At 42.1% G+C, this 22,721-nt stretch overlaps 1 protein-coding gene across 4 annotated transcripts in view; it reads right to left on the bottom strand.

Annotated features, from left to right (window-relative positions):
* Positions 1-22,721, bottom strand: part of mys (myospheroid) — a 233,752-nt gene that overhangs the window by 89,673 nt on the left and 121,358 nt on the right. For all 4 annotated transcript variants that reach the window (XM_067091665.1, XM_067091663.1, XM_067091664.1 and 1 more), the window contains exon 9: positions 22,532-22,684. In XM_067091665.1, coding sequence (XP_066947766.1) covers positions 22,532-22,684 — 153 coding nt within the window. The remainder of the gene's footprint in view (positions 1-22,531; positions 22,685-22,721) is intronic.

The raw sequence follows: 22,721 nt of genomic DNA, 5'->3' as shown, positions 1-22,721 counted from the left end.
AGGAAGACGTCGGTATAACCAAGGGTGAGTGAAAGAATCACAACCACAGAGCCACACTCGATAGACATCCCCATGTCAAAACCCCTCAGAAGAGCGGAGAGCGCACCAGCCCCACACTCACCCGCCCGCCAAGCAGCAACTCCAGCGCCACCTACACTCATTCCATTTCTAGCACGTGATTTTCATTTGTGTTTTTTGTGCTTGTGTTTTGGCTAATTTTGCCTTTTTCTCAGCATGTCTTCGAGCAGCTTTACTGTCACCAAGTTAAGTACCATCTTATTGTGGGGTTTTTATGTTAAGTTTGGCTGTTTCTGTCCGTATATTCATATTATACATGGTTGTTGTTATGACGCCGTGGCGTCCCCCAGTCAGCCATGTCGACCGTGAGATTTGCCCATCCAGCTTGTTCTGTTTGGGGTTTCTCCTTGTCGTTACATTACTTATCATTATCCCCTAGGATTCATCCTGGTGGCGTTTCCTGGGTGGGGTTGTTTTGGTGTTTTCTCACGTTAATTTTGTTGAACCCATATTGGGGTTCCTTCATTAGGGTTCCCGTCATTTTTTAGGTTTCTTCCCAGGATGTTTTCCTTTGACAGTTTTAGCTATAATTATTATTATATTGTGATGTGCTGGTGCTTTTAATCAGGTGTTTTATTGCTTTGATTATGTTCTACGGGGAGCGTCAGGTACGGTTTTATTGTTTACTCCCTGTCGCTCTCTCTTGGTTAGGCTATGCGCTTGCACAAGCACAAGATTAAATTATTTTTTATGTATATATATTATTCTTAATGATGGTGATTTATTTTTATCTGGTTACTTGGTTGTGTGGGGTTCCCTAGCCTGCCTATGTCATGTTAGGCTTGTATTTTGCATCTTTGGCCTCCCGCTCTCCCTTTCACCCTGAGTTAGGTTAGGTGTGAGGAGGGGATCAGCAGGTAGAGTGAGTATCTGTTGTTGTTCCTTCCACTGGCCATTGTTTGGGTTGTAGAGTGAGACCCCATTGTCCTCCCCCTTCTTTACGGAGGGGTAGAGGCTTTTTCTGTGGGTGTGTCTCCTCTTGTGCTATTATAGCATCCCCCCCTTTCGTTCAGCTCTGGTTGGTTTTCAGCACGGGAATTTCTCTCCCCGTTGTTTCCTCATTCCTCCCTTCCCTTATTCCCTCCTGTTAGCCTAGGCTACGCCTAGGTGCGGGTGTTAGCCTAGGCTATGCCTAGGTGCGGGGCGAGCGTGTTGAGGCCTTAGGTCGCTATCCCTTCCTTCCCCTTATTCGGAGCAGGCTATGACCTTCCACTGCTGGTATTAATTTACTTGGCGTGGTGTGTCTGCAGTCGAGCGGGTGAAGAAATCTTCCCCAGTCTCCTGTTTTCACATGCTCTGGCCTACTCCCATCCCTCCCCCTCCAACCCTTTCTCCCCCCCCCACTTCCTACCCTAGGTCAAGCTCTTTGTCATCTTCTCGTGCGGGTGACGTCAGCTGGCGTTCACTCCAAGTTGTGGGGCTTTCCCTGGTGGAGGGATTCATTCCCTCCCAGGGCAAGTCCCCGGATGGCTTTTTGCTTGGCTCAGTGTTTCGTTAACCCGCTCTCCAGGATCGAGCAAGTTTGAACATTCTTAGGGTTATTTGTTCTCGACCTTTTTCGCGTCGGGTTGCGTTTGAGATACTTTAGTTGGGTTGACTGGCGCTTACTCCGGCCCTCGTGGTCCTGTGGTGTTTGATAGCCTCACCCTACTATTGTTCTCTAGTGGTTGAGGCTTGGGATCTCCGGAGGGGGTGGTTCTGGACTCCAGAGTATGTGGAATTTTTGTATTGTTAACCAGTTACGTTACCATCCTCTGTATTTTATATATGTATATACATTTATTTTGTTCCTGGCGGTTCACTCCGCCGTTGGACATAATGTTGTTTCTATTATCAGAGTCCGGTGATCCTACCCTTGGGTCCTGCCGTTTTATTCCCGGCATCCCTTGTGGTAAGGCCCTGTTGACTCAGCTCTATCGTTCGCCGAGTATTCCGGTGGTCGGAGAGCTTGCTTTTACCACTATATTTAAGTTACTTGTTTGGGTAGGTCCGTCTCTGACGGGGTTTTTCTTTCCGCCGGAGTACTCCGGTAGGTATGGTTTGAAAATACCTGTGCCTGCTTAGTTTAAGTTTCTTAGAGTGGTAGGTTCATGTACTTTTCACACTTACAGACTGTGCGTTTGAGGAGCCAGGATGCACCGCCACCCTCCATCAACCTTACGGGCATGTGGTGTGCGGACCCACGCTGGCTGTGCGGTCCGGTTGATGACCTTATCGTTTGGCATCCTGACGGGTGTGAGGTTTGCTTCGCTCTGTGCGGAAGCATCCAGGACAAGTCGGTAAACTATTGACTTTCATTCTTCACGTTAGTTTCAGTCTGATACGTGGTCATATTGTATGTCATGGCTCTTTTATGTTACAATATGTTAGCCCTAATTCCCTACTCTCTTTCAGGCTGACGAGTCCTCCAAGAAGGAGGCCCTAGAGTCTCTCCGCGCCTGGGTGGCTGGGTTCGGGAGGAACGTGCCGTCGGGGAAGCCTTACGTCCTCGACGGGAGGTTGAGGGACCTGCTTTACCCCAGCGCCAGGCTCGCTGCGGCTGTACCTGCGGATCTGGCCACGCCCATCATCGAGCAGATCCGGGCTGCGACCCAGCCTCCTCAAGAGGACCCCCTGTACGCGGAGGTTTTGGAGGACGTCGCCGCCTTAGATTTGGACCTGGAGCCAATGAACATGGAGCTGGACCAGGGGCTAGGTAGAGAGGTAAGTGAGGCAGCGGGGGCGGGCGCCCTTTTTGATTCCCCATCTTCCTCTGTATCATCATTTTCAGGTTTTGGCAAGTCTTCTATCTTGAGGGACAGGGCTCCATCTGCTGTCCCCAAGCTGAAGTTGAAGACGTCATGGAAGGCGAAGGGCTACAAGTCCTCGTCTTCCCGGAAGGCATCTCCCTTCCCCGTCGAAGGCCAAGGTTGCTGAACCTGTGGCCTCTGGGAGCAAACCTGAGTACCTCGGGCAAAGGAGCGAGTAAGAGGGTGGCCAAAACCAGCCCTCCTCGCCAGCCTGCCTTTGACCCTGAGGTGTTTGCAGGGATATTGCTGGAGAGAATTCTACGGAGGTTGAGGCTAAGCTTTCCAGGATTACGGAAAGGCTTCAAAGTCAGGAGACTCTGCTGGCGGATATGGGCTCGCTCCGGCGGGGCCGGTCCCAGTATGAGATCCCGGACACTGCTGACCTCCCTCCTTTCGATGTAGGGAACCCGTGGCGTTTTGCTCTTCGTGCTATCCGCACGAGGACACCTTGACCATTGAGGGTCTTGGTACTAGGCGTCTGGAGGAACTGGAGTTCTTCCCACCTGATCTCTTGCCCCCTATCCAGGCCCGTTAGGCTGACGGAGGAAGCCTGGATACGCTCAGACAAGGTCCCTAAGAGACGGTGATCTTCCCTAGGGACCAAGCGCAATCTGCTCTCCTGCGCACTCTCTGAGTGGCGGGCAGACAATACCAAGTTGACCCCCTTCAAGGGCAACTATACCATGTTTTCTTTGGGTGATAAGTTGCCCACTCCCTGCCTGAACAAAGTTGCTTTGGCAACTGCTCAGGCATGCTTCAAGGCAAACCTTTGCCTCAGCTAAGGGAGACAGACTCACATCTCTGGTCTTCCCAGGAGGTGAGGAGTTCTGGAAGGACGCCCGTCCACATTTACTGTGGGTAAATTGGACGCTGATTGTGCGTCTTCTCAGTTCAGTGAGCAGCTTCCTAAGCTCCCGGAAGCTCTCCTGAAGGCGGAGTTTGAGGCACGGTGTCCGCTGAGCTGGTCCCTAAACTCGCTGTGCCTGACGGAAGCGACCGCCGTCTCCTGTGCAGAGGAGCCTCTGTTTCAGGTTCTGGCTAAATCCCTGTTGGCAGGGTTTCAGTCAGACCTGTTGACTTTATGGTGGCAAAGTTGGACTGCGCAAATTCATCTTTGCAGATGCCACCATTCGTCATGAGCCTAACAAGCTCATGAAGAGTTCTATCTGGGGGGACAACCTCTTCCCAGAAGACGAAGTAGCCAAGTGTCCTGAGTGAAGCAACCAGGGCCAACCAGAGCCTGCGCTCCCGTTTGGGGTATCTCCTCCTTCAAGCGAAAGACCCCAGATCTGGCAACTCCCAGACTAAGTCTGGGAAAAGTTTCAGAAGGCACAGAAGACCTCAACACCAGACGGTAGTTCAGGCAGTCCCAGTCTCGGCGTGTGGGCCAGCCCTCCACCTCCAAGGCTCAACCCCAACAGTACGTGCTGGTTCAACCAGCCCAATCCCTTGCTGCACCCTCGCACGTCTCCTCTCCAGCGTACAACCCTACCTATGAGGGCCGTGGGGTCTTTCACGGCCTTAATAGGAGCGCAAGGGGGAAGAGGTCGAGCCCCATACAGAGGTTAGGCTGGATCTGCCTCTCGGGAAAAACTGGCCGTGGTAGAGGAAACAAACCTGCTTCCTCCCACTGAGACCAGTCAGGTAGGTGGTCGCCTTTACTGGTTCAGAGACCAGTGGTCCTTCAGTCCTTGGGCACACAGCATTGTGTCCAAAGGTATGGGTTGGAGCTGGGTCAAGGATCCCCCTCCCCTGACCAGATTTTACCAACCCCCCTCCAAAGCCCTACAGGACTTTGTGACAGAGCTTCTCAACAAGAGAGCAATAAAGAAAGTAAGGCACCTCAAATTTCAAGGCAGGCTGTTCACTGTCCCAAAGAAAGATTCCAGTCAGCAAAGAGTGATTCTAGATCTCTCGCGTCTAAATCTTTACATAAAATGCGACAAGTTTCGCATGCTTACGGTGGCTCAAGTACGGACTCTACTGCCGCGTGGAGCCGTCACCACCTCTATCGATCTTTCAGACGCTTACTATCACGTCCCGGTTGCGCTGAACTTCTCTCCCTTCCTGGGTTTCAGACTCGGGAAACAAGCCTACTCCTTCAAGGTCATGCCTTTCGGTCTCAATATAGCCCCAGGATTTTTACAAAGCTGGCAGAAACAGTTGTTCAGCAGCTTCGGTCCCGGGGATCTCCTTGGCAGCATACCTGGACGATTGGATAATCTGGGCTTCCAACAGTTCAAGAGTGCCGGAAGGCTACAGCCATAGTGATCAAGTTCCTGGAATCGTTAGGTTTTCAGTTGAACAGGAGAAGTCCCGCCTGACTCGAGTCCCAGTTTCAGTGGCTGGGTCTCCAGTGGGACCTGTCCTCTCAGACAGACTATCCCTCCCGCCATCCAAGCGGAAGGAGGTAGCCACCGCTACCAGGAAATTTTTGAAGGACAAAGCAGCATCCCGCCGGTCTCAAGAGAGAATTCTCAGCTCCCTTCAGTTTGCCTCAGTGACAGACCTGCTCTTAAAAGCGAAATTAAAAGACATAAACAGAGTGTGGCGGAGACGAGCCAATGTCAAGCTCAGAGACAGGGTCTCTTCAATCCCCTGGATCTTGAAGACAAGGCTTTGGCCATGGTCCACAGTCAGGGCCTGTCAAGTCGGTCCCACTTCAATTTCCCCCTCCAGCTCTGGTAATCCACACAGACGCTTCATTAAGCGGCTGGGAGGGTACTCACCAAAACAAAAAGTACAGGGGACATGGTCTACAATATTTCAACAGTTCCATATAAACACCTTGGAAGCTATGGCAGTGTTTCTAACCCTAAAGAAACTCCGCCCCGCCGACCGGATTCACATCAGGCTGGTGTTGGACAGCGCCGTGGTGGTTCATTGCATCAACAGGGGCGGCTCCAAGTCAGGTCGCGTAAATCAGGTGATGATAGCTATCTTCTCACTGGCGAACAAGCACGGCTGGCATCTGTCAGCCACCCACCTAGCCGGGGTGCGGAACGTGGTGGCAGATCCCTGTCCAGGACTACTCCGTTGGAGATGGAGTGGTCTCTGGACGGAGAATCGTTCAATTGGATTTGCCGCCGGATTCCGGGACTCCAAGTGGATCTGTTCGCTACGGAGAGCAATCACAAGCTTCCCTGTTATGTGGTTCCCAACCTGGACCCCCATGCCTTCGCCACGGACGCGATGACCATAGATTAGAACAATTGGGAGAGGATCTACTTGTTTCCCCCAATAAATATGTTGTTGAAAGTACGGCACAAATTCAGGTCATTCAAGGGCCAACTAGCTCTGGTAGCTCCCTACTGGCCGAAGAGCAACTGGTTCCCTCTGCTTCAGGAGCTCAAGTTACGGTGTCATCAGATACCCAAACCCAGACTGACCCAAGTAGTACAAACCAAGACTGTGTCAGCTTCCTTAAAAATTCAGAATGCCCTGGCTTTATGGACTTTATAAAGTTTGCTGCAATAAAGGGAGCAAACATTGATCCCGTTAACACTCTGTTTCTAGAATCTGATAAGAGGGATTCTACACTCAGGCAATATGATTCAGCAGTCAAAAAATTAGCATCCTTTTTGAAGGCATCTGAAGCTCAAACTATGACTACTAACCTAGCGGTTACTTTCTTTAGATCATTGTTTGAAAAAGGCCTAGCCCCGGCCACTATTACTACAGCTAAATCAGCCTTAAAGAAGGTATTTTTGTATGGTTTTAAAATTGACCTTACAGATTCATACTTTTCATCCATCCCTAGAGCATGTGCTCGTTTGAGGCCGGTAACACGCCCACATCCTGTTACCTGGTTCCTCAACGATGTTCTGAAATTAGCCTCTGATATTAATAACTCACAATGCTCTTATTTGGATCTGTTAAGGAAGACCTTGTTTCTGATTAGCTTGGCTTCAGGTGCCAGAATTTCAGAGCTATCGGCACTCGCTAGAGGTGATGATCATATTGATTTCCTCCCGTCCGGAGAAGTCCTCCTTTCCCCTGATCATAGGTTCCTAGCTAAAAATGAAGACCCTCAGGACAGGTGGTCCCCCTGGAAGGTGGTGCCTCTTCCACAGGACCAGTCCTTATGTCCAGTCTATACCTTTAAAGTCTTACCTACAAAGAACTCCACAGTGTAAGTCGGGTCCTCTTTTTATCAGGGAAAAAGGTGGAACTCTTTCGTTGAACGCTATAAGACAGCAAATTCTGTATTTTATTAAACAAGCCAACCCGGATTCAGTCCCTAAGGTTCATGATATCTGTGTGGTAGCTACCTCTACCAATTATTTTCATAATATGGATTTTGCTGAACTTACCAAGTATACGGGATGGAAATCACCTCTAGTGTTTAAACGCCACTATCTAAAATCACTCAAAGCCCTGAAATTTTCGACAGTGGCTGTGGGGAGTGTCATTTCCCCACCTTAATTATCCTTAACCCTTATCCTTTTCCCCCCGCCCGCCTGCCTCATTTATTTCTCTGCCTGTTCTCCTGGATCAGTCATGCCTCACTGCCTTGCTCCTCATAATTGATGATAGTATTGCCATTATTATTATTTGTCTTGGTGATTGTGTTTTGATGTGCTGTGTATTTAGATTTAGCCTAGAGGTACTTGAGCTGTTTTTATTTTGCTTCATGTACCTCACATTTTTGATGTTGTATATCTCTTATTGTGCATTGCTCTTAGATTTAGTTTTACATTTGCCTGTTTGTACCATTATATTGTTGGGTGTGTTTTGTTGGTGTATTTACTTTGTTTTGTTTAATTTGTATTTTATCTGTAATTTGCATTGATGAGATATCATAATTAAATCTATTTTTTCATAGCGTGTGTTTTTGTTCATGATCACCTTTTGTTTTCCTTTGTAGCTTTGCAGTCTTGGCATGATTCTCTGTCACTATTTCACCGGGTGACACGGGGCCGAGCTCAGAAAAGGGATTTTGACAAAGGAAAAATCTATTTCTGAGGGAGGCCCCGTGTCACCCGGTGACCCTCCCAGGAGCTGGTTTCCCCCCCTACTTGGACATGCCAAGCCTGGGGGTGGTGCTAGTCTGGAATGAGTGTAGGTGGCGCTGGAGTCGCCGCTTGGCGGGCGGGTGAGTGTGGGAGCTGGTACGGCTCTCCGCTCTTCTGAGGGGTTTTGACATGGGGATGTCTATCGAGTGTGGCTCTGTGGTTGTGATTCTTTCACTCACCCTTGGTAATACCGACGTCTTCGATATAGAAGACGCTCGATCTGGGGGTAGTAACTCCAGCATTCCTGAAAGCTTTTTTCTCTGGTATACTTGCAATATTTATACCTAGAAATTCGTGTTAGTATGGAATTTCACCGGGTGACACGGGGCCTCCCTCAGAAATAGATTTTTCCTTTGTCAACATCCATTTTCTCATTCTCCTTTATTTTTTTAACTAGAAGATGGGATAAAGAGATGGAGGAAAAGAAGTTGGTCTATTGTAATTTAGTCTCTCTCGCTGCCTGATTGTACTCTGCTGCATGCGCCGCACGAAATTTAAAAATATTTTATAAATATTGTCATATCAATATTAATTGCTTACTCCATTGCAAAAACAAATTATCGTAAGGTGAATTATCGTAACTCGAGCACTACCCGAGTATTTTAATAGTTTTATCACAAAAAGTGCATTTAGTCATGAAAATGAGATGAAAATACAGTAATTAGTGAATATTTCTCAGTAAAAAATACCATGAACAGGCGAATTTTCAGCGAATAATGTGTATATATGTTCCATAGAGAAATCCACGAATAGGTGAGTCCGCTAATTGTGAGACCGCGAATACAGGGGGTTTACTGTACTACTGCTAGAAGGTAGATTCCACTCAGGGTGCAAAGCCCTCATGTGTGCAGCTAAGAGTAGCCTTGCAGAGAAAACCGCTTCTTCTTCAGCCAGCATGGAAGAAGCAGCATGATTGGACCCAAGGTATGCTCCTATACAAAATATGTACCTTCATGCTCCCAAAATATTAAACCCCAGAATTTAAAACAAAGAGCCTAAAAGACTGCTCTTTCTTCAGTTCAGGAAAAGACTACCCACTACTAGTAGCGGACAAAGGGCTTTTACTGTTTTAAAAAAAGATTCTTCATACTTAAGATAGTGAACGAACAAAACCAAACTGCACTTCTACTGTGCCGCATTATTCCCATCCTCAAGTGACAAATTGTCTTAATACTAAATGAAGTTCCAATAACTCTCACATTATGAATGTTTACCTTTAATAAAGGTAACAGATATGGAGATAGTTCTCATGCACTAGCCTAATCAAATATGCCACCGGGAACCCTGTGTTCTTTGACAAAGACGTTCTAGGTTTCTAAAACCACAAAACAAAAGGTTAACTTTGCCTCTTCCAAGCTTAACCTTTGATAAAGACATCCTAGGTTTTCTAAAACCACAAAACAAAAGGTTAACATTGCCTCTTCCAGGCTTAACCTTTGACAAATACATCAAGGTTTTCAAAACCACAAAACAAAAGGTTAATTTTGTCTCCTCCAGACTTAACCTTTGACAAAAATGTCCTAGGTTTCTAAAATCACAAAACAAAAGGATAACTACCTCTTCCAGGGTTAACCTATTTAAGTAAGTTTAACTGCCCCAACAGGAAAGAGAAGTTTCCTCTTCTTCCCCAGCAAAGAAGTTAAATTGGAATGCTTACTTACGGCGCCGTAACTCAATGTTTGGCACTGTAACTTGATGTTGCATCAAGTTACAGCGCCGTAAGCACCATTAACTTAATGTCTAATCTTGCCATTAGCACCATAAACAGTTCTTATAGTGCCAAAACTTGATGCAACGTCAAGTTATGGCGTTGTAAAACACCTTTAGAACTGAAAAAGTGCCGTAAGATCGAATCCTCTGTAAGTTGGTGTCGCCGTAAATCAGTGACGCACTAGTTGAAGGGGCTTCAATCTCAACTGATCTCGACACCTTAAGGCACTGATCATCAACCAGATCTAATAGCAAATGATGCAACACCAAGGTAAGTATGGAACAATAACTTGAAAGTAGACAGCAGAAAAGTCTTACTGTACCTAGGAAAGCTGAGAAAATTTGATGTCTACAAGGTTCCAGGTGCTGAAAATTCCTCTAGAACGGCACCCTGAGCAATACACAAACCGCTGCTTCTGACACAAGGCCACAGCTGTTTTCCACTTAAGGATAGAACCCACGATACCTTTGAAAATCCCCTTACTGGGAGGAGACAGTCATGCATCTACCTACAAGCAGTTAAGTGTGAGATGCAGAAGTCAGTGGAAGTGTATGGAATTCAGAGTTTGAGTCTATTTCCCCTTAACAGAAGAATAAGAGAGATATTGACCAAGCTAGCTAGACAGTTCAAAAAACATTTGCTCTGAGGCTACTTGGGCTCTACAGGAGTCACTAAGCAATTCTTGAACTTGAAATTGCTCAATACTTCCTTAGAGTAGAAAGAGGGGGAAGGCCTATGAGTCTGAATCAGGCCAAACTTAAAAAACACATCCACTGCTCCAGCCTGACGGACCTCAAAAGAGTAGTAATCGACTGGTGGTTGCTGTTCATCTGCATGCTAATAAGTCTACATTTGAGCACTCCTCTAATCCCACAGCAAATGTCAAACTTGCGGGTGTAATGGCCACTCTGTAGGTAGTTTGTACTTTCTGAATCCCCAACTGCCAAAATACTGTCCTTCCGCAGAATGAATTATCAAGCCAATATCATGTTGCTCATTTCACTCAAAGAAGCAAACTTTCCACTAGGTGCTTGTTTCTGACCAAGGATAAACTTGCTAGGCATCTTCAATGGCCTTTCCACTGCTCTGACATCTAGTAAGTTTACCAGGTGTAGTGTTGACCATTTTATGGTGTATGTAAGTGTAACATCAGTAGTCAAACTTCTTTGTTTTGTGTTACACAACATGAGGGGAAAAACAAAACCTGGATGTAGGTTTAAGAATAAAATGGTCAACTCTTGGTTACAGAGTCCCTCCTACAGAACTTGGCAACAATGAACTGGTCCTGGATTGCCTACAAATTTAATGAACATTAGCTGTAAGTAGCAATCTCTTATGCTGACTGTACTGTAATTGAGCCTGATTATTCTGCCAAAACCCTCAGTGAGGCCATGTTTCCTAACAAAGAAAGCCCTTACCATTTGGGAAGCTTCCTTCAGGATTAAAATTCTTCAAGAAGCAAGTGCCTATTTGTCTTCTGACAGACAAGCCTGCAAATTCAAGTATCATCACCACATCACTAGATAAGAATGAGGAGAGTTAGGGAAACTGACTGAAAATCATAATGCACAGAGATTGAGCCAGGTGAAGCAACACATTCTTGGCCTTTGGAATACTGTCGACAGAATTGGCCAATTGGAACCAGTGACTCGGAAGAAAAGATTTCTAGCTCCTAAAAATCGATACCTTACACCTATGGGCAACAAATTCCCTGTGAATACTTACAGAGGCAGTGTACACGAGCCCGAACAAAGTTCCTTGACCAGCAATACCTACCTGTAAATACACCTTGAAAGAACTTGCAAGACTTGCAGATATACAGATGTGATAAAAAGTCTCCTTCATGCCCACCAAAACATCTGATTGTTCTTTTTGGAGAGTCATTAAAACTATGCTAGAAAAACCACAAGCATGGGGACAGACACAAAGTTATTCAGTCTCAATGTGTCCACTGATGGTCACCAATCTCCAGTTGTTTATGGAGCTAGGAAAAAAAAAGTCAAGGTAAAAACCCTGTGAATTACCTCTTGGTCCATTTCATTCACTCTAATCTACAGCTTCCTACTAAAGAATGTGAGACTTCTGCTGGAGAAGACAAAGGAACAGCTAAAGGAAACTAAACCAGTGGAGGGTAACCTAAAAGGAGTCATAACTCTTTCACTTCCTCAACCACGTGAGGTTCTGCTCCTAAGTCTCTCAAAGCATGCCAAGAGGCTTGCAATTGGCCATCTACCACAACCTGAGGGCTGAACTTATCCCTGAATGGTATCAAACAAGATTTGTACCAATATGTCACCCCTTATTGCCTTTATCTAGGTAGCATAAGCCTTTACTACAGGTAGGAGCATAAGTGTTCTCACTTCTTCCAAGCCAAATTAGTACTGTATAGGCATGAGAACACTAGCCTGCACTACCAGAAACAAGTTAAAAATTAGCACCCTTCCTCACTAAACTCCTTCTGTTTTATTACTGCACCATCTTCCACTTGAATGTTTACTTTTTCACGTCCTTCTTTACTATTGATCATTAGCTCTGTCTTTCCAATGTTCACTTTCAATCCTTTCTTTTCTAGGGCTCCTTTGCATGCTAAAATCCTTTCTTGCAGTTCTTCTGTGTCTGTTATAATAACTAAATCATCAGCAAACATCAGTTCCCACAGTTCTTCGTTGTTCCTTAATTCTGATGTCAAAGTGTCTATAACAACGAGGAACAAGAATGGACTGATCCCTGATGGAGGCCAACCTACACAGGGAATGCCTCAGTCTCCCCATATTTTGTCTGTATACTGGTTCTTGCCCCCTCATACATCACCTTCACTAACCTTACCAACTTCTCTGGTACTCCTCTCTTTCTCAAACACCAATAAGCTACTCTTCTTGATACCCTGTCATACGCCTTTTCAAGATCCACAAAACACATGTAAACTTTCCTGTTTCCTTCTAATATTACTCTTGGACTTGTCTTACTATAATAATAGCATCCAATGTACTCTTTCCTTTCATAAACCCAAACTGCTGCTCATATATATCTATCAACTCTCTCAACCTCCCTTCTACTATTCTTTCTGTTATCCTGAATACATGCTCCAAAAGCTTTATTCCTCTGTAGTTCCCACAGTTTAACATGTCTCCTTTTTGTTTATGCATTTTAATCATCCAGCTATAGTTCCAGGCCCTTGGCATTTCCTCTACATCCAAGATCTTTTCCAATAGTGTGTGCACCCACTCTTTGCCTAGATTTCTCAATGCTTAATCATTTCTATTGTTAACTCTGACTTTCCTGCAGCTTTATTTAATTCCCTTTCTTTATAGCAATCTCGACTTCACTATCTCTGATGTTTGCTATTGGTCCTTCTACTGGGGGAACATTTTCCAGTTCTTCACACTCATTCTCAGTGTTTAATAGTTGTGAAAAATATTCTTTCCATCTTCTCTTGACCTCTTCTTCCTCAATTAAGATATTTCCATTTTCATCTTTAATAATTCCTACCTCTCCTACATCCTGGCTGTCTTTTCTTCTTGCTTCTGCAATTCTGTAGATTATCTTTTCTCCCTCTGGTGTTCCTATTTCTCATACCACTCCCTCATGGCTTCTCCCTTTGCAATTGCTACCTTTTTCTTTGTTTCCCTCTTTGTCCATCTATACTCCTCTCTTGTTTGGTAGATGTTATCTTCTTTCCACGCTCTTCTGGCTATACTCTTTTCATTTACAGCTGTTTGAACCCTCTTGATTCCACCACCATGTTTCTCTTTCCTGTAGCTGCTTACCACTTGTCCTCCCACACACCTCTGCTGCTGCAGGAACCACAATCCCTATTCTCTATGTGGTCTCCTTCCTCAACTAAATCCTTCGGGCCAGCCCTAGGAGAGCTGTTAATCAGCTCAGTGGTCTGGTAAAACTAAGGTATACTTAACTTTTTCCTCAACTAAATGAGGATACAGTGAAGCGCAATGCTCCAGCATACGCCAATCAAACCAAAGGAGATCCTCTGATTCAAACTCTTCTTCTCCCAGAGGGCAACAGGAGACAGCTGGCGACAGGAGGCGACAACAGCCGAGTACTGCATCACATCCATGACTTGATGAAAGGGACACAGTCTGAAGCAACTCAGCTGAGTCCACACAAGTTGGATAAATGAAAGAAAATGGGGCTCCAGAGGAAAATGGGAAATACTGGGAGGCAGGGGGACGAGGAGTTATGACGACTCTCCCACCCCGTCCAAAAGCAAGTCAACATACTTGAGAGCATTCCCATACAACACATCCTTTGAAAGCTATGTAGCTAGAATAATATCTAGCTTAGAAACAAGAGAAGATTCTATGACCATGGTACATTTGGAAAGAGAAACAGTAATCAAGGCAGTAAGAGATTTGCCAATAGCCGAAGAAAAAGCATGCAAAGAATGAATAAGTGCACTCTGACGGAGAAGGGGAATAGGCTACCAGACAAGGATTTAGAATGAACAAAAGATGAAAGATTGGTTAAAAAATCGACTGAGTCGACATAACATAATAAATAAAACTCGCTACGGACACGTTATTTTTAACAAAACTGTCTATACCTATATAATTAGTCATATAGATGCTAACCACCTAATACTAGGTGCCAATGACGCCAGAAGTCATATATGTAGCGAAGATTAACGTTTACCAAAACGATCTTTTGGCTAACGAATTATGCCAGACAATGAGCATGAAAAACGGAGAGGGAACGCAAAAATGATCGCCTTGAGAAGGATATTAATATGTATATTATACTAATTCTAAATATAGTCAATAAGACTGCGAAAAGGGAGAAGTAGGTATTGGAGAGCACAGAACCCTATTGCCCCAAGAACCGACCCACTTCCCTGGTAGCTGACTCTTTCGCAAGTCCCACGATCACAGGGCAGTCCAAGGCTCCAGCTACAAACAATCAAGGGCACCAGCACACCTAACTTCTAACAGAGGGAAGAAGGTGGAGCTACAAAGGAAGTCTCAATACTGGCACTATCAAAATGCCTAGCCAGAGTAGGGATAGCTAAAGATGAAGGGACAATTAACTAATTGCTTTCGCAATCTATCAGCTTCCCTTCTTCCCTATATCTGACATATTTAAGCATAAAGTCCTCAGACCAATCCCTACATTCCTAACATCTAGTGTCAAGATCACACTCGGTACCCCTGCAGCCAGTACAAACCAAATGTTGATCAACATCCTGCTTACATAAAAATCATTCCTACATAGCCTGATGTTATTGGCTTTGCTTCTAGTGGAAGACATCCTTGGAAAATGAAATTGCAGTACCGTAAACAGGTGCAAAACAGCCAAACTTCACAGAATACCAACAATCACCCATGTGTAATGGCGCCAAGGAGAATTCTGACTAGAGCTTAAAACATTCAAGCACACCTGGTGGAGAAACAGGTGAACTAGACAGCCTTCCAGGTCAGCCAAGCGATCTTCTTTTTTGTTTGAATGTCAACTCACCTATTGGCGCAGGAGATATAAGCTAATTTAACAATAAGTAAGGTTCATCCCAAATAAATAAGGTAAGGGTTTGCAAGTTTTTTCTAATATGCCTTCTGATGAAGCCTTGGCACAAAGAGAGCATTGTTGAAGAGATATGAGGTGACTAAAGAGGGATTACAGAAAATATTCCACGAATCTGGGCCAAAACAGGGTGAGACCGCATATTAGTTTATAACTATGTCAAAGAGATATTTCAACAGGAGGGCTGAAATGGGTGAGTGCAAAAAAAGTTTGATGATTTGGCAGACTTGCCAATCATGGAACAGTTTGTTAGCATGTTTTTAATTGATATGGGATTATTCCTCAAGTGAAGAGTGCCAAGAGACATTAGTGGGATGGTGAAGCTTGCAGAGCAGTACTCTGAAACTCATGGGATAAGCTAAGTGGAATGTCAAAAGCCATTGAATTAATCTAGTGAGGATATCCAGAGCCACAAGGACTACAAGGTGACCAAGCAAAACCTGACTGACAAAAGTGAAGGTAAGGGCTTCAAGTGTCAAAAACTGGAGCACATGGCTAAAATATGTGGTTGCCAAAAGTAAAGAGCTGCAGAAGTTCAAAAAAGGCCAGCCTGTGCTACAGTAGCGGACAAATCAAGGGAGATGACCCTTACCATGATTTATGAGAATGCCAAAATAGCAAAGTTGGAAGACTATGTTAAAGATTGTAGGATGAAGCTGGCAGATGAAGCGGGACTACCTTTTGTGTTAAGAACATGCTTATCTAAGAAGGAGAGGAAGAGACACCATAACACCCAGTTACTGATGCTTATATAGGCATGAAGAAGGTGACTGTGCTACAAGATACAAGTCTTACAAGTGCAGATAAAAGTAGAAGTTTGGTGAATGAGGACCAAATGACTGATAAGATATGAATCTGTACACTCACTGATAAGAAGATCAATGATCCATGGCTGTCCAGTTGCAAAGATTTACGTAAACACTCCATACTATATGGGAGAGCTACATTCTGTGCCTATAAAAACCTTATTTATGACCTTATTCTTAGAAATATTCCAGGTGTCAAGTACCAAAAATAAATGATTAAACCTGAGGCGGAGATAACCAAAGGGGCTAACCAGAGGAAAATAATGAAGGGCTGGATTTGCAAAAGACTAGAACGGTGACAGGTGAGGGCTCGTTGGAACTTTGATCACAAAAGGGAGATAAAACAACCAACTGAAGTCTCTTGACACTTATAAAAAAATCATAACATAGGTAGTGCTCAAGTTATGATAATTCTTCTTACAATTCGAATTTGTGATGGGGTAAGCAATTAATACCAATATGACAATATATTTATAAAATATTTTAAAATTTCATGCACGCACCGGCAGCAGCATACAATCAGGCAGCGAGAGAGACCTAATTACAATAGACCAACTTTGTTTCACCCATCACTTTATCCCATCTTCTAGTTAAAAAAGTAAAAGAGAATGATAAAAGTATTGTTAGTAACGTTATACTCTTGCGTAAATGCGTACTGTACAGCCATAAGCAACCGAACGAGAAACTGTTGTTTTGCCTGTAACCAAATTTTATAACAACAGCTGTTTTGCTTGTATATATTTCAACCATCATACAGTGGTAATCAATTAGCATAGTTATGTTACAAATGACATTAAGTACAAAGGACCGATATATTTTTACATTATACCCTTACTTGGTATGGATAAAAGATCAGCAAGGATATATACTGCTAAATTTAAGCTGCAAGTTGTAGCTGAAGCTGAGAAAACAATGTTCAAACTTCTAATGACTATAAATTATCGTGCATCGGCAACATGGATGAAACTCAACCGTAAATAAAATTGGAGAGAAAGTATTTTAATCAAAACTACAGTAAACACCCCCCGTATTCGTGGTCTCATGATTTGCAGGCTCACGTATTCACGGATTTCTCTTCGGAATGTATCTACCCATTATTCATGGAAAATTCGCCTATTCGCAGTATTTTTCACTGAGAAATATTCACTAAATACTGTATTTTCGAGACTAAATGCACTTTTTGTGATAAAAGTATTAAAATACTCTGGTATAAGCATTTTTAGAGTTTTTTTTTTTGTGTTTTAACTTTCAAAATAGGCAGTTCTAAGTGCTTTTAGAGAGGTTTTAATACTTAAAACCTGATTTTAGCTATTCGCGGGGGTGTGGTACGCATGCCCCGCAAATAAGGGTGGTTTACTGTATATACATTTAATATGCATTGAAAAAATACATTTTATTGATATTTTGCATACTTACATTAATATTAATATTTGAAAAAGTAAACCATTTTTATCATAAAAATATATTTAGTAACAAAAATAACATGAAAATACAGTAATAAGTAAATATTTCTAGACGAGAAAATCTGCCAATCACCTAATTTTCCACAATTTATTGAAAAATACGTTCCACAGAAAAATCTGCAAGTAACTGCATCCACGAATGGCAAACCACGAATAATCAGGAGTCCACTGTATATAGAAAGTTTGCCTACAATATCAAGTGCACTAAAATGCTATGACGCAAATGAAAATGAAATGAAACAATTCATTAATCTACTGGCTCTATGTTTCCGGGAATGGCATTTGAAAGAATCATTTTTTTTCCTTTTTATGTTTCATGCTTATAATCTTTAGGATATAAAAATGCAAAATAAATTCTTTCATCTTTTCTTATTCTACATTATTTATTATATCCTAATATCTTTATACAAAAATCAATATCAATGTAAAAGAGAACACATAAAAAAGCATAAAAATTAGCACAGACCAAATGACCGGTCTGCCACCTAGAAAATGTCATGATATGGGAGCGGCAATGTCTCTCATAAAGAACGCTCAACAGGTTTATATAAACTGAAGGAAAGTATACAGTACAGTATTGTAAAGTGAAATTACATTGTACTGTAAGCATAAACATGTATTCATGTGTGGGCGATGCGCTTTCTCACTCACTCAAACTCCCAGCATTCCTTTTGGTACCTGATTTGAAAAACAGTTTGGCACTCGATCTGGAGGCAAAAACCATCAAAATAAATAGTATTTCCATTTTGCACCAATATATCCGGAAGTACAATATACCACGGTCCGTTATCTCGGTATGCTACTGTACAGATATACAAAATAAAAATGGTGGAGTATACATGTTGGTGATTAGTTAGGACAGATCTGTACAGCTGTGGCTCCAGGTGATACAGGAAATAGAAGAAAATGATTACAGTAGCCATGCGAGGAGTGGTGGAGAAAGTAAATGTAGGTGAAGATCCGAGTGATCAAGACAAGGGGCAAGTGTATGACATGTTATGGATGACATAGCAAGTGAAATGTAGGGGTGATAATGATTTTGGTGGGGGCTAAACTGCTTGAGTTCAGAATACTGTAATACTGAGAGATGATAACCCCATTTATCAGAGGCTTGCCATTTTCCTCAACCGGTCATGAAAGAGACAGAGGAACAGTGTGAGGAGTTAGAATGAACAAGTGTGACTGAACCAAGGGAGAGTAAGTGGAACAGTCCAATTGTACCTGTGATGAAGCAAACTGGAAGTTTGAAGATGTGTACCGACTATAGGAAAGAGGATGAAAGTAACTGTGAAAGATTGTTTTCCAATGTATGTAGTGTCTGAATGTATGTATAGTATGAACGGAATGAGTGTTTAACAAGTTGGATATGGTGGGGGGGGGGTATACCCAGGTGCCGATAGCTAAGGTAAGTAGATCTGTGACAGCTTGTTTGACAGGCCGTAAACATTGGATAGCTAAGGTAAGTAGATCGGTGACAGCTTGTTTGACAGGCCGTAAACATTATCATTTTAAGAATCTGAGTTTTGGCTTAGCTAATGCTCCTGCACCTTTCCATCATAATATGAATGTGGTACTGAGTGAGTTTCCAAAAGAACAAGTAGTTGTGTTTAGAGATATTTTGCTATCTAGTAAAACTGTTGAAGAGCATGTTATAGTAAATATGGTGTTACAAAAGCTTGATGGGGTAGGTGTAAAGGGAAAACTAGCTAAGTGTGAATGGTTTAAGAAATAAGTCAAATCTGTAAGTCATGTAGTGAGTTGCTCAGGGATGGATGGATGTATGATATTTAGGGCAAATGCTCAGGGGCAAGTAAAGTTATGGAGTTTCCTAGGTCTAGGACGACTCTTAAGTTGCGTGGATTTGAAGATTCGATTGAGTTTGGGGGGAAGTTTATGAGAGATTATTTAGAGTTCACAAAGCTGTTAACAGAGCGAACTGGGAAGAGGAAGAGTACAATGCTAAGGTGGGATCACAGAATGATAAAAGCGTATGAGAGGTTGACAGAGGAGGCGATTAAAGATGCTGAGTGGCATACCCTGTTTATAGCAAGGATGCACAAATGCTTGAAATAAATACTGATGTGAGTGGTTATTCAATGGGAGAATGTCTGATCCAGAGCCAGGTTGTGAATGGTACTGAGAGGGATAGAGTGAGTGCACATGTAAGTAGGGCATTTAGCGAGACACAGCGAAAGTATTCAATGACTGAGAGAGAGTCGACTGCATTAAGATTTTGTTTGAAAGCTTTGCAATCATTATTATTTGGAGTGAAGTTCTGTGGGAAGACTGATAATCAACTAATAATTTATTTGCATTGTATGAAGAATGGGGATGACAGATCAGCACAGACCACTCAGGACTGAAGTAAGTTTGATTTTGTGACTGAGTACATACCAGGAAAGAATGTGATAGCTGATATGATGTCAAAAATACCTACAAGGGAGAACGGTAGCATGGAACAGAATATAAATCCTATGTATCTACCTAAGGGACTGGTTATATTGAAAGAGAGTAAGAGAGGTAGTGCTTCAATATCTGAAAGTGTTTTGAATGGGTTGAGATATTTGTTAAGTGATGGTTTAAGGAAAAAGGTTCCTCCAACTGTAAATGAACTGAGAACAGAAGTGATGACAGAAGTGTGCAACAAGCCTGAAAGGACTGGAATGCAGAAAGTTGAGGAGTACGTTCAAGAGCGCTAGCAAGTTAAAGAAATTTATTGCAAAAACTCTCCTATAAGGTTGTTCTAAAGGGAATGCTATTTTATTTTTTTTGCCTTAGAGCTGAGAATGATGTAAAGGCTAGTTAATGTACACATTCAAGAGCACTATCAGCAGTTACACCAGAGTGTTTATTCCAAGCCCTCTCCTATAAGGTTGTTGTAGAGGGAATGCTATTTTATATTTTTTGCCTTAAGCTGAGAACAATGTTAAGGCCAAGTTTTTCCAAGAACTGTAAGAATTCCAAATTTAACCTCTTTGGTGGGGAAGTGAAAAGAACACTTCTGTGTCCTGTTAGGCAATTAAAATTTATTTTGATAGGTTAAAGCTTGGAAGAGGCAAAATTAACGTTTTCTTTTGTGGCTTTAGAAAACCTAGAACATCTTTGTCAAAGAACAAGATATTCTTTGCGATGTATTTGATCAGGCTAGCACATACGAAACTAGTTCCCTACCTTTTACCTTTACTGAAGGTATAGTTCCATAACTTTTACCTTTATTGAAGGTAAACATTCATAATGTAAGATCAGTTGGGACTACAATTAGTTGTATGACAAATTTGTTGCTTGATGATGTGATTTAAGCAGAGCAGTAGAAGTGCAATTCAGATTTTGCAGCTCAATACCTTAAATATGGAGAATTGCATCTGAAAACTGTCAGGCCCTTAGTCCACTACTGGTAGTGGGTAAAGCCTTTTCTTGAACCAAAGAAAGAGCTATCTTCCAAGCTCTGTGTTTTAAACCCTGGGTTTTGATATTTTGGGGAGCATGAAGGTACATACATTGTATAAGAGTGTACCTTTTATCAGTGAAATATTTAATTTTAGTTGACTGTCAGTACTAGGGCTTTCAGACCCAGTCATAGGGGTCCCTTTACACTGCTTCTATTTCATTCTGAGTGAATTTAAGCAGTTTCCCCCACAAGTCTTCTCTACGTTGTGCACATATAAGAGCCTTGCTCGCTAAATGGAATTCAACTTCTGGTGGCAGTAAGATCTAGAAAGGATTCCAGATCAGCTAAGAATTTTTGTTTTTATGCAAGAAACCTTCAGCTCAACTGGCTGAGCAGATTTTGTCTAGCTTCACTACCCACCATCCTCTCCTCAATGTGGGAATCGGCTATCTTTAACAGTAGGTAACATTCATCCCAAATAACATAAAATCTCATAGTAAAATTTATTAATTGGATATTTACCTACTGTTAAAGCAGACCCTGTCCAACCTCCCCACTACATAGTAGGCTGTCACAGAGATTTCTCACATGAGCTAAAACATCCAAAACACCTGGTAGAGAACTGGTCTACAAGACAAGTCATCCGGGCAGCCATCTGATCTTTTGTTTGAATGCTGACTTGCTTGTTGGCACGGAGATATAAGCTATCTATCTTGAACAATAGGTAATATCCAAAATAATAAAATTTATTATTATTATTATTATTATTATTATTATTATTATTATTATTATTATTATTATTATTATTATTATTATTATTATTATTATTATTATTATTATTATTATTACAGAAAAGTTTAACCAGGTCACTTAATGCTTATATGGTTGGCCCACAAAGTTTTATTTTCAACTTCTTCAGAATTTCATGGAGTAATTGAATCAATGAAAATCATAATGATTCTGATGAAATTTTTTTCAAAGGCAGGATTTGTTTCCAATACTTGATACAGTATACATTGTTGGTTGAAAGTAGGACAATCATTAAACCTACAATTGTAAGTAATGTTCAGCAATCTCTGCATTCAAGGATTTCATTCACCAGGTTATTCATACAATATCCATGGGTCAGACAAGTGTGATGTTCTTAAAGATAACAGGATATCACTACGAGAAACAGGTTTATTTGATATGAGCGTCTGACTCCACCTTTGGCTGCATTACTAGCATCACTTGGCTGAATAATTATTCTGCATATTTCTTCATATCAAAATTTAGACAAAGATTAGGAATTCACATTTAAAAGGACAAATCTGGCAATTTTTTCTGTTTTCTGTTTATCTTTTTGATAAATTTTCATCTATATTTCTCCACATACTGTCTCCTGCATATCATGATATACATTTTAAGGCATAACTGAATGAGTGGATCCAGAATTTGATTAGAGGTGTTGAAGAAAAGTTTTAAGATGTAATAAGACATTTTTCTCTTTATGTATCTTTACCGTATAATAGGAAGCAGCAGTCTGTAATCAGTGAAACTAGATTAAGGTCATTTCCACTTTCCATAATAATAGTAATACAGTGATGATAATAATAATAATAATAATAATAATAATAATATAATAATAATAATAATAATAATAATAATAATACCCAGAAATGGACTCTTAAAATTGCTAGAATGACAGTGACCTCTTTTAGGGTTATAATTTTTGTCTAGAGTAAGCTCCGGTAAACCTGAAGTACTCACCTCAACTTCTACACGAAAGTCAACCTGATCCCCAACATGAAGCCCTTGACAAATATTCGTTTCCATTTCTGTGGCTCCCTCACATTTAGAGAAGAATCGTATAGAAACAGGATCTGTTGCATTATGCTTCAACTCTACTTTACTGGTAATTTTCTGAAAAAGAAATAAATTATTATTTACAAGTATTGGT

The sequence above is a fragment of the Macrobrachium rosenbergii genome, chromosome 48, assembly GCF_040412425.1.
Source record: "Macrobrachium rosenbergii isolate ZJJX-2024 chromosome 48, ASM4041242v1, whole genome shotgun sequence".
Lineage (NCBI taxonomy): Eukaryota > Metazoa > Arthropoda > Malacostraca > Decapoda > Palaemonidae > Macrobrachium > Macrobrachium rosenbergii.
Note: the sequence above shows the minus strand (reverse complement) of the source record. Positions and strands in the feature narration are given on the sequence as shown.